The sequence below is a fragment of the Rana temporaria genome, chromosome 4 (genome assembly GCF_905171775.1).
Source record: "Rana temporaria chromosome 4, aRanTem1.1, whole genome shotgun sequence".
NCBI classification, from domain to species: domain Eukaryota; kingdom Metazoa; phylum Chordata; class Amphibia; order Anura; family Ranidae; genus Rana; species Rana temporaria.
Window position 1 is genome coordinate 185,916,658 of NC_053492.1, and position 16,791 is coordinate 185,933,448.

General features: G+C 42.8%; 1 protein-coding gene across 3 annotated transcripts in view; it reads left to right on the forward strand.

Annotated features, from left to right (window-relative positions):
* The window catches only part of ATP13A3 (ATPase 13A3), a 156,796-nt gene that overhangs the window by 47,440 nt on the left and 92,565 nt on the right, over positions 1–16,791 (forward strand). For all 3 annotated transcript variants that reach the window (XM_040349508.1, XM_040349511.1, XM_040349509.1), the window contains exons 5-6: positions 1,154–1,224; positions 1,752–1,832. In XM_040349508.1, coding sequence (XP_040205442.1) covers positions 1,154–1,224; positions 1,752–1,832 — 152 coding nt within the window. The remainder of the gene's footprint in view (positions 1–1,153; positions 1,225–1,751; positions 1,833–16,791) is intronic.

Sequence of the window (16,791 nt, forward strand, 5' to 3'; positions counted from 1 at the left end):
AGTGCCCATCAATTCTACATATCGGTGCCTCCTCATCTGTGCCGCCTCATCAGTGCCTGTCCGTGAAGGAGAAAGCTAAATTTTTTAACAAAGAAAAAAAAATTATTTTTATTTTTATGTCGGTCTTCTTTCGTTTGTTTAGCAAAACATTAAAACCGCAGAGGTGATCAAATACCACCAAAAGAAAGCTCTATTTGTGGGAAGAAAATGGTAAAAATTTAGTTTGGGTACAGTGTTGCATAACCGCGCAATTGTCATTCAAAATGCGACAGCGCTGAAAGCTCAAAACTTTCCTGCTGCCCAGGGGGGCAAAAGCGCATGGTATTGAAGTGGTTACATTTTAATGTTTATTTTGAGTAATGTGGCTTAAAACTTGTATTTAAATCCTGAGATTTTTTTTCCCCCAGCATCGTGATTGTAGCATATCACATTATTAGAAATAGTAGGCAGGGTTATAATTTAGAAATTCCTTTAAAAAAATAAAAAAATGCTATTTCACTTGCTCACACATATGTCAAATTCACAAACCTTTTGAAGTAATCACTTGCCCAGTGTATACATAGTTTTGGTGCTTTGACACGGAGTAAATGGGGTTGTTTTGATGTAGCTTCTTTTCTAAAATCGTTTTTATTTGAGTCCTTTATTTCTAGCAAATTGCCTAATTACCAAAGGTATTAGTATTTCTTCTACAAAAAGGGATAAACTGGGTGTTTGTTTTTTTCCTTACTACGTTTATTTTTTGGGGGAATGGGTATCTGGTTTTCACAGGTACACACTCCTACTTCAACTCAGATCACCCAGGCGATCTGATCGGAAGTTTGGGCTCCCCTCTCTTGGCCTGCAGCCTTCTGGGACATAACACAGTTCCCAGAGGGCTGTGGGACCACTCACGAACCGATGTGCAGCGGTAAGCTGGCTGTGAAGCCTCAAAGACTCACAACAGGGTTCCCTTGGTAAATATGCTGATGCCTGGGCCCCAAAGATGGGTGAAGAACTGGCACTGGATCCTTGGACAGGTGAGTGTCCTTTCATTAAAAGTTAGCATCTACAGTATTTGTAGCTGCTGACTTTTATTTGTATTTCATTTTTTCATAAAGCTTTAAGATCCTCTTTAATTGAAAGACTGATTGACCTTTCTGCATCTGTTCAACAGGTTCGTTATTTTGTTCATCACAGTGTGACTTATTTCTGGAATGATTTACACCAAGCATTCAGCTCCTTGGGGTAAGTGGCATTATTCATCTGTTGCTTATAGGAAATTCTGGCTTCTCCGCGTCCTCTTCTTTCTGCATAGATCTCCTGACAATCGTGTTTTAGCAGATTTTGACTTGCGTTATGATTATACGGTCTTTTAGAAGGTTTACCAGCAACTATGTAGTGGTGGGTCTACAGATTGTGTGCGTTTATGTATAGTATGTATGTGTGTGTCTGTGCATCTATGTATAAAATGTTAAGGTAGACCCTCACATTACATGTTTTTGGTAAATCTGAAGAAATTGGATAAAGCAATAACATGTTCATACGCGCATGCTGTTTTCGTGCTGTAATAGATACATTTCAAGTAAAGGCAAGTTGAAAAGCATTTTAACCCATCAATCTGATTTCTGGGGTCCAATAACAGAGATAACCAACAGTGGGTTAGTTGCTATGGATTACTACACTTTCTTTTATTGAATAAGCCAGATTATCTATCCTGAGACGTTTCCTCATCTAAGATCTATTTAATCAAGGACAATATTCAATCTTTGTAGGGGTCTGGACGAAGGGGTTTCTTGTTCTACTCTGCACAATGAGCACAACAAAGGATTAAGTAAAGAAATACATGATTACAGGTATGTTAATTACACAACATGACTATTGCAGGTGCTCATTGTTAGTGCTGATAAAGATGAACTTCAGACAAACGGTGATCAATACATTTTAAATAAAAAAAACTGAACAATCTTCTCTGCCAAAGAATTTGTAATTTTATTCAGCCACTTTTGTGAATCGTACACCTCTTTTACACAGCACAGCCAGAATGGCCACACTACATCCCTGTCTGCTCATTGGACAGTGAGGCTGGGTTCACACTATAGTGCGAATTGGTCCAATTCACACAGCAGGGGATCGTGGCAGGCTCTTTATGGAACCGGTTTACATATTTTTGCATCGGCTCAGATGCGATTTGCACAGGAGCCCTGTGCAACTTTTGGTCTGAATTTGGACCTGAAATGGTGAACGAGGACTCACCAGACTCCTGCTGTGAGCCACTGCGTGCTCATATGTGAACCCAGCCTAAAGGAGCAGCATGACACTAATTCGCGCCTCAATCTACTTTTTTCTCGTCTACATGCACCGTCTCAGCAGATGTGCATGTGGAAGAGTTTGATTAGCTTCTTTGCTGCCCCTCACTAAATTCTGCAGTGGAGGGAAAACCGAAGGCTTGTAAAAAAAGAAAGTACACTTAATTTTCATTTGAAAGGAGTTTAAATTGGCATTAAATCATGTTTTATATCTACCTGGAGTGAAACTTTAAGTTTGCTTTCAGAATCTCTAGGCTCCATATAAACAAATATGCATGCATATGGTATTGTTTTGTAAGCCTTGGATATGTTTTTTTTTTTTCATGATATACCAGTACTTAAAGTGGTTGTATACCGGCGATGCGCGTGGGAGACTTCAATCCGGCAAGGTCCAGCGGCTGCCGGCCCTTTAGCTGAGGCTCCCCGCTGCGCATGCGCCACTGCAATTAGCGGCGCATTGCGAGGGGAATATCTCCTAAACCGTACAGGTTTAGGAGATATTCTTTTTACCTACAGGTAAGCCTTATTATATAGGCTTACCTGTAGTTAAGTGGTAGTAATGACTTTACTACCACTTTAATATTGGGGGAAAAAAATCCCTTTTAGCTTGAATTTCTTTTTATCTTTGTCCATTCTCACTCTCTGCTGGGACTGCTGGTACATTTTTGTTTGATCAGCACATGCAGCCAATCAGGTTTAGTGCTCATTAGTGTATTCTGATAGTGGAGGAGTCCCAGCTGAAAGAATACAAAAGCACAGTGGGGAGGTTTTCTACATTCACCTCGTATGTGTGGAAGGGGGAATCCGATCAATGTATGGCCAGCTTTCGATGTACTATCAGATTTAACTACACTTAACAAATTGAAGCCAAACTTCAGCTAATACTTTATAAGGCCGGTCCAGCAACATTTTCTTCTTTTGTGTGTGAAAAGTTTTACATAAAATCATTGATCATTGTAAGAACCCCTGTCAGTGGTAACCGATTGTCTCAACCCTCTAACTACTACATCTGCAGGACAGCTTGTTCTGTTGAAAAACAGACTTGCTAGACAGATCACTAGGTGAAAATAAAAGAAAGCCAAAAAATAATGAATACAACCATTACACCTAAGAATTGTTAAGCTGCAATATAATAAATGAATGAATGACTTGTATAGCGCTACACATGCAAACTGAATTGCCTCTAGGCTCTTTTTGTAGCCAGTGTCTTTCTGGCTGCTGCGGTCATTTACCCTGTAGGATTGTGACACGCTTGGGACAGTCGTACACACATATACAGGGCCAATTTGGACAGGATCCAATTAACCTACCAGCATGTCTTTGGAGTGTGGGAGGAAACCGGAGTACCCGGAGGAAACCCACGCAGACACAGGGAGAACATGCAAACTCCAGGCAGATGGTGTCGTGGTCGGGATTTGAACCAGTGACCCTTTTGAAAGTGATAACCACTACACCACTATGCTGCCCAACTTTAAATGCATCACAGTGCACTGTAACACTTACTGTGCACAGCATTTCAAAAATAGTGCATGCAACTTTAGTACATTAGGGAGCCCATTCACAGTAACTTTACACCATGCACATCAACTTTAATAGTTTGAGGCACTTACCATAACAAGCATACACTTGAGTTTGACCAAACTAGTCTCTTAAGGGTTGGTAACTCAGGGCCCATTCACATGGCAACACATACCATTTTAAGTGTTGAGGTGGTTTGTAGTATGCTGCTTTGGCACTTCATTAAAAGTGGAAGTAAAGGCAAAACCTAACTCCAAGACCCCTTTCACACTGGGACGCTTTTCAGTAGTTTTAGTGCTAAAAATAGCACCTAAAAAGTGCCTCTCAATCCACCCCAGTGCAAAAGCTTTCCTTCCCAGTGCTTTCACACTGGGGCGGTGCGCTCGCAGAATGGGGGGGAAAAAGTCCTACAAGCAGCATCTTTGGGGCGGTATACTGCCCTGGCTCATTGAAACGGGCGCTATTATCTGCTAACAGCTGAAAAGCGCTGCTATAACAGCGGTAAAGCGTCGCTAAAGCTAGCAGCGCTTTACGCCCCAGTGTGAAAGGGGCCTAAATCTGCTCCCACCCACATTCTAAGACTAATCTATCTAATCCAGTAAAGAAAATATTGCTATACTTGCCTGTTCTGAAGCGGCTTCAGTCCGATCTCCAGCGGCACCCTCTGTGTGTAAGCCGATATCAGCTGTGAAATGACGTCACCCATAGACTTTTCGTTGCACGGTTAGACAGATTATGCTTAGAATGGGGGAGGGAGTCGTTTTAGAGTTACTTTAGATTTTGCCTTCCACTGAATGGACTGCAACAGAATCTGAATGCATGAAAGCATAATGCCGGCATAATTTTTTGCAGCACATTGCACAGGACACCATGCATTTTGATGCGGTTGGTTGCCGCCATTGTAATGAATGGCACTGCAAAGCAAATGATTGGATCCAGAGATAGCCAGGTAACTAGCAGATGGAGCTAAATTGACAGCCTCCATGTCTCTCATGACAAGCCTGCTATTAAGCACACCATCCTGTTTGCTCCATAAATTCTAGCAGATGTCCTGAAAAGGGTTTTACTGCTGGCTGTGTTTTCCCACAGCACCGGCTTCCATAATGAACATCAATATTTAATTAGTTTTGGACTACTGTCGGCTGTTTGTGTTTCTAGGAGGAAGGTGGGCCTGCTAGGGGTGATGTTTTCAGTTGCCAAAAATCATTCGCTATCCAGATTACATGAGATTACATCCTGTTTCTCAGCTCAAATCTTAGATATACCAACTGCCACATTTACCCTAACGTTTATAAGTTTTATGTAAGTGTATGTAAAGTTTATATGAGGAAGACCAGCCCGTTATCTAAAGAAACTGTACAACACTGCATGGTTTATGATCCATGAGAAAAGATGTCCTTGTAACTTGAGCAGGGATAAATTGGCTGATAACATTTTCACATTCTTCAGGAGATGAAGGAACGATCACTTGCTGAAATGAATGACATCGGCATGTTTCTGTAGCACAAAGGCATGGCAACAAAAAACGATTTGTTTTTAAACTGAACATAAGCCCTATATAATGTTATTGCTGAAAGTTTATACAACAAGGAAAATAACAATTAACAATGACTGTATCTGTTTAATTGAAAACATACATGGTATGGTGTCCTTGAACTTCTGTTTCAATTATTTTTTAGTAAGTTTCTTTTTTCCAAGGTATAAAAAAAAAAAAGTACAAAATACAGTAAAACCTTGGTTTGCAAGCATAATTCGTTCCAGAAACATGCTTGTAATCCAAAGCACTTGTATATCAAAGATTTTTTTTTTACAGGGTATAAAAGAGCAGAGAGGCAATAAGTTGCTAAATGTTGTACCTTAATTAAATGTAACCATATTGCTACACTTAGAGGGGCCTCCCTCTTTTATATACTCGGTTGTGACATGACGCTACTCTTATATCAAGACATCGCTTAAATATCAAGGAGAAATGTATTAAAACATTTTGCTTGTCTTGCAAAACGCTCTCAAACCAAGGTTTTACTGTATAGCAAAAACAGTAGTTTGCTAATGTTACATACACAGCAACATTAATACGCATAAGGCAACTAATGACAAAGTTGGACTGCCCATTATTTCCATTGACAGTCCAGGTAGTTGGTTTAGGCCGGCTCACACCAGCTCTATGATGTTGGGGACCCTGTTTGGGAGGGAAATATTGCCTTTTCAAGTGGGAAATATAAACGCCCTTAAAACCTAGGGCACCATTAATAATGAACATCTATGAAAAGCTCTATATAACGCAACCTCCATCTTATAACCAGTAACCTCCTAGGGATAGGTCCAAACATCTGATTGACCAGGTATTTTGGGTCCAGGCACTTCTCTAATATAGAAATAAAAAATATATAAATCGCGCTACCCCCTAACCATGTGATAAACCTAATAGAAAGAATAAATCACCAAAATTAGAAATACCAAAAAATCAAAACAGTGGTATACAAATATATAACTAATGGCATATAATGATGTAATACTTAATATGTCCAATAGTATAGAGCATCTCATGCCAATTGATAAATATATAATATAAAGTAACCATTAAAAATTGTGTTGATGAAAAATAAATGGATTGAAAAAAAATTGAACTAAAAACTGTATAACAAAAATAATATAGTCCGTAGTGCATTGAATGATATTTGTCAATAAATGCTGAACACCAGTGCTCTGTGCCGAAATCCAAAATCTAATGAATAAACGTGTCCAAAAAGTGATGAATCCTCCACCAATCAATAGAAATGGCTCCTTACCAGCTTAGTGGAAAAAATAAATGTTCCTGGACTGCCGCACTCTGATAGGCAATTTATTGAAACAAAATGAACAAAGGATAAAATCCAAAGCTGTATAACATCCAAAAATTCATGCAACACTGCAATCAATGGTAGAAAGTGGACATAGGGGACAAAAAAGCTAACCTGTTTCACATCATGGATAGATGCTTACCAGCTTACCAAGATCCCTTATGACAGGGGATCATTAGAAGCATATAATCAAGGTTCTCACTCCAGCCACGCAGCTCAAACAAATCCATTCTTTAAGCTATGAATCTCATCCAGCAATAGTTATGGATCACCAGCATATACACCTGACATGCAAGAGACAACAATAGCTCCACATAGCGCATTAAACGTATAAAAAGTTTATTAAAAGAGTTGGTGTTACACTTACAAATGTTGCAGAAAAATAGGCCTTAAATCTGGTGTGCCGGCCGGTACACAAAATCCAGACACCCGTCCTGCTGGGGGATCATTTGGAGCTTGAGGTGACGTCGGTACGCCGCTCCGCCCTACGTCCGTTTCGTAATAACTTACTTCGTCCTGGGGCACGGGTGGCACACTGCGTCACCTCTATTTAAACAGACATGAGCAAAACCAAGCCTCGCTCTGGTTCACAACCACCCCACGGACATGCGCAGTAACACGCCGAGCCGGCTCCAACATGGCTTTCGGCTCCGCAGACGGCACAAAATGTCCATCGTGACAACAATGGAGTGGTATATCGCCAGAGTTTGGTGCAAAATATCTCCATATGTCATGTCTATGAGGACCAATCACCTGCAGATATTAACATTTATTGTGCAAAACCCTACTACATAACCTTCCAATACCCTATACTCACTAAAGAGATGAGCCAGATGTACATAAACAAAGGCAGAGCAACGCCTCCTGGACAATGCCAGTACTAATCCAATAGACCGGCATAAACAAATATATCGGTGTAACAAAAGATGCTTTATTTAGGAGGTATTTATTTACTTTTCTAATAGTATCAGAAGTACCATGTACATATAAAAAGAAATGGGAAAATCAAAGAATAGAAAGATAGTAGAGGAGAATGGAAAAAGTGTCCTTACTTCCGTAGAGTTGAATTTTTGTATCTGTGGGTGGCTAATAATTTTCTGCATGCTTTAGCTGAGCAGGTCTGAATGATGGATGAGGCTAAATCGTGATGTAATAGGTTTCCTTCCTCTTCTGCTTTCTAACACGGAACAAGCATGCAGGAGGGAAGGTTTCCAAACCATTTTTTTTCCCCTCAATCTCTTTTTGTTAAAACATTTTCTCCATCACAATCACATTGTGAAACACACATACAAATACATACAACAATAACATTACTTTACCCTTTCATTTTCCCCTCCTTTTTTGTATCTTAACTTTGTTATCTGTAAACTGACTGAAGTGTTTTTTTTTTTTTTATATGCAAATCTTGAAATGTTTTTAATATATTATCTGTATAGAGCTGTGCAATATATTTTTATCCCCCTTTCTCTCCATACTTCAAACCCTTTTAGTCTGCCCACTTCCTCATAGTTTTTATTTCCCCATAGGGGGAATAGACTGAAATATTACTATATTGCATAATGCGTCTTATTTCTTGACATACTTTATGTATGAGTCCCAGGGCAGAGGCCTGGGACACACACATACATACATACATACATACATACATACATACATTCCGGAGAGCCTCGGAAAGGCCCGAGGACACCTTGGCTGACCTCGGCAAACCTCAGAAAGACTTTGTTCCTGAAGTTTGACGAGCTGTCCTCTGGCCTTTCCGTGCATTTCCGAACGTCTGCGATCAGTTCGGCTCCGGCACCCCCACCCCAGGCCAAACGCGGTACTGCACACCGCTTTGGCCTGAATCCTGCTTGTTTTGCAAGACAACACTCGCAACCCGAGGTAGGATTTTTTAAATACAGTGCTCGTGGGGGCGTGGCCTGGACCGGCATGGTGTGAGGAGTCCTGCACAAGAGATCCGCTTGCTATCTATTCGTTCTTGACTATCCTGGGGCTGCTATTGCCTGTTTATTTGCTGTGATTTGGGTCACTTGCTACCCTACACCATCAGGGATTATGTCGCCTCCGAAAGCAAAGTCGGATGCCGTTGCTAAACTAGCTAAATTCCGTCTCACGGAAAAGGAGGCTGAGAGGGGAAGATGGCGCCGGCTCCTCTTCCTCTGCTGACCCGAACGCTAGAGTGCTGGAGGCTATATCTGATTGCAAAAGCACTTTGATGGGCAAGATTGAGGAGGTAAAAATTGATGTCTCCCTCCTCCACCAGGACCTGCAGAAACTCAGAGAGCATGCCACAGAGACTGAAACTCGCATTGGCCATGTGGAGGATGAGGTGCAGCCATTGCAGGTCACCACAGAATTTACCATGGTTATGGCCAAACAGGATGATATGGAAAATCGTCTCAGAAGATGTAACCTGCGTTTTGTTGGCTTGCCTGAGGGTGAGGAGGGCTCTGATCCCCCGTCGTTCCTGGAGAATCTGCTTGTCACTACGTTCGGCCGTGCAGAGTTTTTCACCTCCTTTGTGGTTAAAAGGGCCCCTAGATTGGCGGCAAAACCCCCTCCTCAGGGCGCACCGCCTCAGACATTTATCGCTAAACGGTTGAATTTCCAGGACCGGGACGCTGTCCTGCGACTTACTAGGCTAAAGGGTAATATTCCCTTCAAGAACAGCGAGATCAAGGCCTTCCCGGACTTCTCGGCGGACGTCCAGAAAAAGAGAGCCCTGTTCACGGAAGCCAAACGCCAACTGCGGGTCCGACACTACTCCTATGCCATGCTGTTCCCGGCTAGGCTTAGGGTGGTTGGTGAGGACAGGGCGCAATTTTTTGACACACCGGAGGCTGTCTTCGCGTGGCTGGAGAATAGGGCGGCCCCTGCTCGTGAACCTGCCTGAGACTTGGAATAAAGCCCGCCGGGTTTTACCTGGCGTGCATCGTGGGAGCTGACCTGGCAATTATTTTTCTCAGTTTCCCAGGAGCTTCGGACTACTACTTGTTCTGCAGGTACTGTGCGTTCTCCCCTCTCCTTGAGATCCCCTATGATGATTCCCGCCCAGGGGGTGAACTACCCATCTTGCAGAGTTTGTGGCTCCTTCCTTCTTCCCCGATCTTGGAACAGACTCGCATATACTGCCCCCCCCCTCATGCCTGATCGCTCTCTTTCTTCTCCCGTCCGGTCTCCCGTTGATGTACTTACATGGTAGCCCTACACTACTGACTTTTATGACTAAATACCACCCGTCATGACACCAAGGTCCCCGGACTCATGCATTTATATTCTGCAGTGTTCCCCCTGACTGTCATCCTGGAGATCTAGGTCTGGTGGTCTCACTCCTCGTGCTGCTGCCTGATCTGCAGTGGATAATCGCCGCCCCCCCCCCCCCTAGTTGCGAGTGCCCTTGCGGGTCTCGTTTTTTTTCAATTTCAACTGTAATGTTTGCTTTAATGCACTAAAGTGGTTTCCCTGGTCTGTCCGGTCCTGGTCTGATGCAGACAATTGTTGTTCGTCGTGTCACACGTCTGGGCACCCCAGCGTTTGGGTTCTGTTTAAGTTTTTTTTTTTTTATTGGTGTGCTGATTTTACTGTTTATTTTATGCTGAAGAATGTACTTAGCTGGTGTTCAATGAGAAATTTTGATATCCTCTGGTTTTGCTGGCCTGCCCGGATGGAGCGGTATGGCCCAGTTCCCTACGGTGCCCGCTCTCTGGCTAGGAGACTTTAATAATGTATCGAATAGGGACCTGGACAGGCTGTCATCGTCTCCTGTGGACGGTCAGGCCCATCCTGTCACCAGATTTGGCAAGCTACTTGCAGACCTGAATCTGGTGGACACTTGGAGACATCGCCACCCTCGGGATAGGGCATTTTCGTGTTTCTCAGCCACCCACAATGCCATGTCACGTATAGACCTTATCCTGGTGTCCCGATCTTTGCTGCCATTACTAGGGGACTTGGGATTCAATTTTTGTGTCCTTTCTGACCATGCCCCCTATTGGGCTGAGCTTCGGCTCGACTCTTTCCCCACAACCTATACTTGGAAACTTTAATCCCTTCTGGCTTTCAGTCGTACCTGATCTGGAGGGGGCTGGCAAAGAATGGGATTTATTTTTTCAAACTAATAAGGATACAGCGCCCCTCGATGTGTCTGGGACTCCTTTAAGTCTCACGCCAGTCTGTTTTTATCCCAACGCATAGCTAGATACAGGAAAACTTCTTCTCAGATGGCCAGACAGGCGGAGCAGTCTTTGGTGGCTATGGAACAAGATTTTACTAATAACCCCTCCTGACTGGCTAAAATTGCAGGCCCAGGTGGTAAATAATCTTCATTTTGAACAGGCAGAGGGGAAAATATTTTATAGTAAGCAGAGAGTGTATGATTGTGGAGAACGGGCAAGACGTCTCCTGGCCTACCTTGCTCATTTGGATCACAAGCCTCCTACGGTGGTTTCCCTTCGAACCGCTGATAATGAGCTGGTTACTGACCCTGATATGGTGGCTGGAGAATTCCTCTCCTTTTTTGCATCTTTATACTCTTCTGCGGCCGTTCACCCAAGGGAAGGTTTAGAGACACTTTTTGCCAGCATAGACCTGCCTGCGCTTACTCAGTCCCAGATCGAGATGCTAGGCTTCACAAATTATTCTCCTATATATTTGAATCTGGTTCTCTACCCCCCTCCATGTCTGAAGCCTATATTGTGCTCATACCCAAACCTGGTAAGAATTTTGAGTTCCCCGAGTCGTATCGTCCTATATCCCTTCTCCAACTGGATGTGAAGATTTTGGCCAAGATCCTGGCGCTGCGCTTAAACGCTGTAATCCTTTCTCTGATCCACCCAGATCAGACGGGATTTATGCCTGCTAAAAATACAGCGTATAATCTACGTAGACTTCACATGAATCTACAGGCCGCAAACGACCAGATGGGCTACAGGGGTGTGGTGTCTCTTGATGCCGCCAAGGCGTTCGACTCTGTCAAATAGGAGTACCTTTGGTTGTGTCTGGCTAGGTTTGGATTTGAACCTAAATTTATTAAATGGATTCAACTTCTTTATAGCGGTCCCAGCGCCAGGGTCTTGGTCAACGGGAGGGTGTCTGCCCCTTTTCCTTTATCTAGGGGCACGCGTCAGGGCTGCCCTCTATCCCCGTTATTGTATTCATTGGCTGTGGAGCCTTTTGCCTCTACCTTGAGAGCGCATCCCGGTATTCGGGGCCTGCGGTGTGGGGGTGTGGTGGAATTGATTAGTCTATATGCAGACGACATGCTGCTGTACTTGGCAGATGCTGGACCGTACTTACAGACGGCCCTGGAGGTTATACGAACTTTTGGTGGTTATTCCGGGTTGAAGATCAATTGGGACAAGTCCCAAATTCCTTCCATTGACATAAGTATCCCCACAGAAATTCAATCCTCCCCTCCCCTTTTCAGGGTGTGCTCCATGAAATATTTAGGTATTGTCATTAGTCGCTACCCGGGAGATTTTATTAAACTTAATATAGAGCCTCTTATTGCAACCCTGAAATCCAAAACACAAACGTGGGCTAAGCTACCCCTTGGGGTTATGGGTCGTATGAACTTAATTAACATGGTCCTACTTCCCTAGTTCTTATGTCTTATGGCACGCACCGGTTTATTTGCCCCTTAGAATTTTAAGGCTATTGAAGCTATTCTCAACTCCTTTTGTATAGGGTAGCTCCCGACAAATTGTCGTGGCAGGTACTGAAGAACCCCACTGAGTTGGGGGGTGCGGCGCTGCCCGACTTTAACTTTATACTATTTGGCTGTGTAGCTATCCCATTTCTATCATATAGATAAACAGGACAGAGATCGTTATTTAACACTGGTATGCTCCCCTCAGACATGTGGGTACACGCACCCCTTTCAGATCATTTTTAGAGACCCTGCTGAGCCCTGGGGGTTGGGAGACTGGGAAATTATTGTACACTCATTGTTAGGTCTGGGCAGTAGTGAGACATAGACTGAAATTGCCCCCTACCCATTCTCATACACCCTTATGGGATAACCCCTGCTTACCTGAATTGCTATCTATACCAGACCATGTTTTATGGCTCAGCCATGGGGTGATGTTTTTGTCAGATGTCTACGACGGATCTACCCTGAAGTCGTTCCAGCAACTCAGGGAGGAGTTTGGTCTTCCGCACTCTATGCATTTTCGCTTTCTCCAGCTCCGTCACGCTCTCCAGTCCCAATTTTGTGAAGTTCCTCCTAATTTAGACCGTATGGATATTCTTGATGGGATAATGGGACAAGATCCACTTAAACGTATTTCGGTGTTTCAGAATTCCTTGCTTCATCCCACTGCAGCGGCCCTTGCCTATGCTTTAAAGGATCGTTGGGCTGGCGATGTGGGGGAGATGGAGGATGATGAATGGGAGGATGCGTTGGATACTTGTAAGAATGTCTCTGCCATTTCTTACTTCTTACATGGAATTGCTCCCTTTCAGCTCTTTCCATAGCTGTTCTTTTATATAACTGTATAGCTATTCTTTTATATAAAAGTTGTATATCCTTCCAAATAGCTTGATTTCCAGGTGTAGGGTTCCGAACATATTGAAATTTCTTTTTGTCGTACTTCTACAGCCAAAAAAGTTTCCCATTCCCTGCTTGTCTTTTTAAATCTACTTTATAGCCGTATTAGTAACCCTCTTAGAAATGCCTTCATAGTGTCCCATACCAACTGTGGTGGTGTTGAGTCTGCATTATCAATAAAAAATCCATAAGCAATTGTCGCATGGGTTTCCCCTGGCCTAATACCTGTAACCATGAGGCATTCATACACTAGTAACTTTTAATGCGTGGTTTAATTTTATTTATGGTCCGCAAAAATGGTGAATGATTCGAGATCCCCCTTGCCAGTCACTGTATATTTGATACCAAAGGAAGCGTTAGTTCCGTGCCCAGAGCCAAATCAATCCTAGATAAAGTACCATAAGTCAAAGAGCAACAAGTATAAGCATTTATTCCAGGATTGAGAAGGCGCTGCATATCACACAGACCTATTTCTTGCAGGGGTCTCGTAAAGGGGATTTCTAACTTTGGACCCACTGGGTAGCGATCTATACTCTTATCACAATCATTATTAAAATCCCCCATTATCATTATTGGGATACCAGGATATTCAGCCAAAAATATACTAATACTAATCCTCTGCAATATCTCTGAATTATATGGCGGCGGAACATACACTGATCCTATTATTATAGATGCAATGGTAAACAAGGGGCATACTAATGGGACATATCTACCCTGGGGATCAATCAATGTCTGTCTGCAGGAGAATTGTATCCTTGTGGATATTAAAACACCTCTAGAAAATGTAGAGAATACAGAATGGTATTGAGTAGAATACTTTGCATTTTGTAATAAAGAGGTAGTATCTTTTGTAGGATGGGTTTCCTGCAGGCGGACTACTGATGAGTTATATTGCTCCATAATGGGGAAAAATAGTCCTTTTTTTAACCGGGTCCTTCAGTCCTCTCACATGCCAAGATATTAATGCAAGCTCATTGACCATTATCCCTATCTATTATATCTATAGCCACCGGTATGAAGGTATATAATACACATAGCTGTTCCATTTTACTGTCTCTAGAAGGATATGCAACCATAAACAAAATCTTCAAGTATAAATGATAGCTCATCATAGCCACGGCGTAGCCCATCACAAAATTGATATATGAAAGGCCCAAAAAGGGAGACGGAGCAAAAAAATAAAAAAAACACACTCGCCTTCACTAAACATTTTCCCCAAAGAAAAAAAAGGGTACAAAAGAAAACGATTCCGGGCTTGAAGGTGAACACACATCCAGCTGCCTATAGTAATTGGGACAAAAAATGGAAAAGGATTAACATCTTATCAACTGGATATGTCCCTACAGCTAGAATGCAGATGTTGCTAATTTTTTTCCAGCCATATTGTGGCAATCTAATGCCGCGTACACACGGTCGTTTTTCGTCATGAAAAAAAACACGACATTTTTTAAAACGTCATTTAAAATGAACATGCTGCATTTTTTCATGTCGTTTTTTAAAATGTTGTTTTTCGTGTTGTAAAAAATGATCGTGTGTGGGCAAAAACGACGTTTTAAACCCGCGCATGCCCAGAAGCAAGTTATGAGACGGGAGCGCTTGTTCTGGTAAAACTACCATTCATAATGGAGTAAGCACATTCATCACGCTGTAACAGACAGAAAAGCGCAAATCGTCTTTTACTAACAAGGAATCGGCTAAAGCAGCCCAAAGGCGAATAGAACTTCCCCTTCAGAGTGCCATCGTACGTGTTGTACGTCACTGCGCTTTGTTCATCATTTTTCAAAAACGATGGTGTGTGGGCAACGTCATTTTTAATGATGAAGTTGGAAAAACGTGTTTTTTTGGACATGCTGAAAAATTACATTTTTTTATTTTATGCCGAAAAACGACCGTGTGTACGCGGCATTAGAGTTTAAAAAAAAAAATGGTTTCATCCTTAACAACAATCCTAAACTTGGCCAGGTATAACATTCCATGTGATATTTTAAGCTTGCGGAAATGCTTTTTAACTTCTGCATATTGAGCCCTCATTTTCTGGGTAAAACGACATTTTTGAGCCCTTTTACATCTGTATGGCCCTGGCACGAATAAAGGGCAAGTCTTTGTCTCTAAAGTGTAACATTTTTACAATAAACGAGTGTGGAAATTTTCCAGGAGGAGGGGGTGCACACTCAACAGAGAAAAATTAAGAAAAATGCTTTTTTATCAAAAATCTCCAGCAACCTTCGTTCCATGAAATCTACAGAATTTCTTCTATCTGTTCAGGAAAGCTCAGTATTCTAAATTATCTATGTAATTAGCGTGATGTTTTTACTGTAGTCCCACCGCTTTGAGGTCACGCTGCGTAAAAAAGCCAAGGTATCTTCAACATTACTGACTCTATCCACCACAGCCGTTGTGCCCTCTCACACATTTTCCATATCATGAAGTATAATGGTAACTTCTTCACGTAAGTACTGAAACTGATTTGATAACGCACTTAGTGTAGTGTTACATATCTGTATTGCTTGGAATACATATTTTAGAGTTGGCTCTCCCCCCTGTACATTTTGTATAGTCTCTTTATCAATTCCTTTCTTCTTCACCACCTCCTCACTCCCCCTTTGTACAAACATCAATCTCCTGTACCTTTTACGTGTGTAGGCTTCGGGATCAACTCCTGAAAATATTGCTTCTCCTAATATCTACGCAGGTATATGCGTGTGTCCTGTATTATCAAAGGTTCGACGCTCATATTGCCTACAGGACCCTTGCAATTTCTCCCTCAAACCTTTTTCTTTTATCTGTATCCAAAGTGAGGATGGATCATTACTATCAGGGGCGCACTGGGCCGATTTTGTTCCTTCCCCTCTATTCCTTCTCTGCATAGCTCTAGTGGTTATCGTGAGCTTCGGTTTTATTCACACCAAATCTTACAGCTCTGGTATTTCAGGCTCCAGGGATGCCCTTGTGCCGTAACTACAAAGAATTCAGTGCAGTTCGGCACAGCCTAGTTCTGTTTAGCACCAATCCACAGCAATACCTTAAGCCTCACAGACAGGAGACCAAAACACTCTCCACACTTTTCAGCACTGTAATCCCTCCCGGACTGGTCTGGAATGAGTAATGATCCCACTTTCGATCGATCCACTGTACTCCTGTTCTGATCAGTCGCCGATGTGTCCACCACCTCTGTATCTCAGCCAGCCAAGCCAACTAGTCCCAGGACACTCCAGAGAGGCCATGCAAGGTCACAGAGCGCAGCAGTCGGGAGACGGCACATTCGGCTCTGGCTACACTGGTGTCCCTGTATCTTTCCAGTCCGGTACAGCGAGCACGGAAACACGTTAAAACGCGCTGTAACACACCATTCTGTCTCTGTCTCCTGCGATAAGCCCGCTCCTACACTGCAACCAACAATCTCAGCTCAGGTAATCCTGTCCACTACTGATATCAAGCTAGTGATCATCTTGTGTGTACGAAGACATTAGGTTTCCTGATCTTTATACTTGGTGCTGTCGGTCAGTAGGATGTAGTGGAGAGAGTGGTGGCACAGGCACAGCATGGAGAGTGTTGGATATCAGACACATATCTAACACTGCAACAAAGTTGGTGTTCA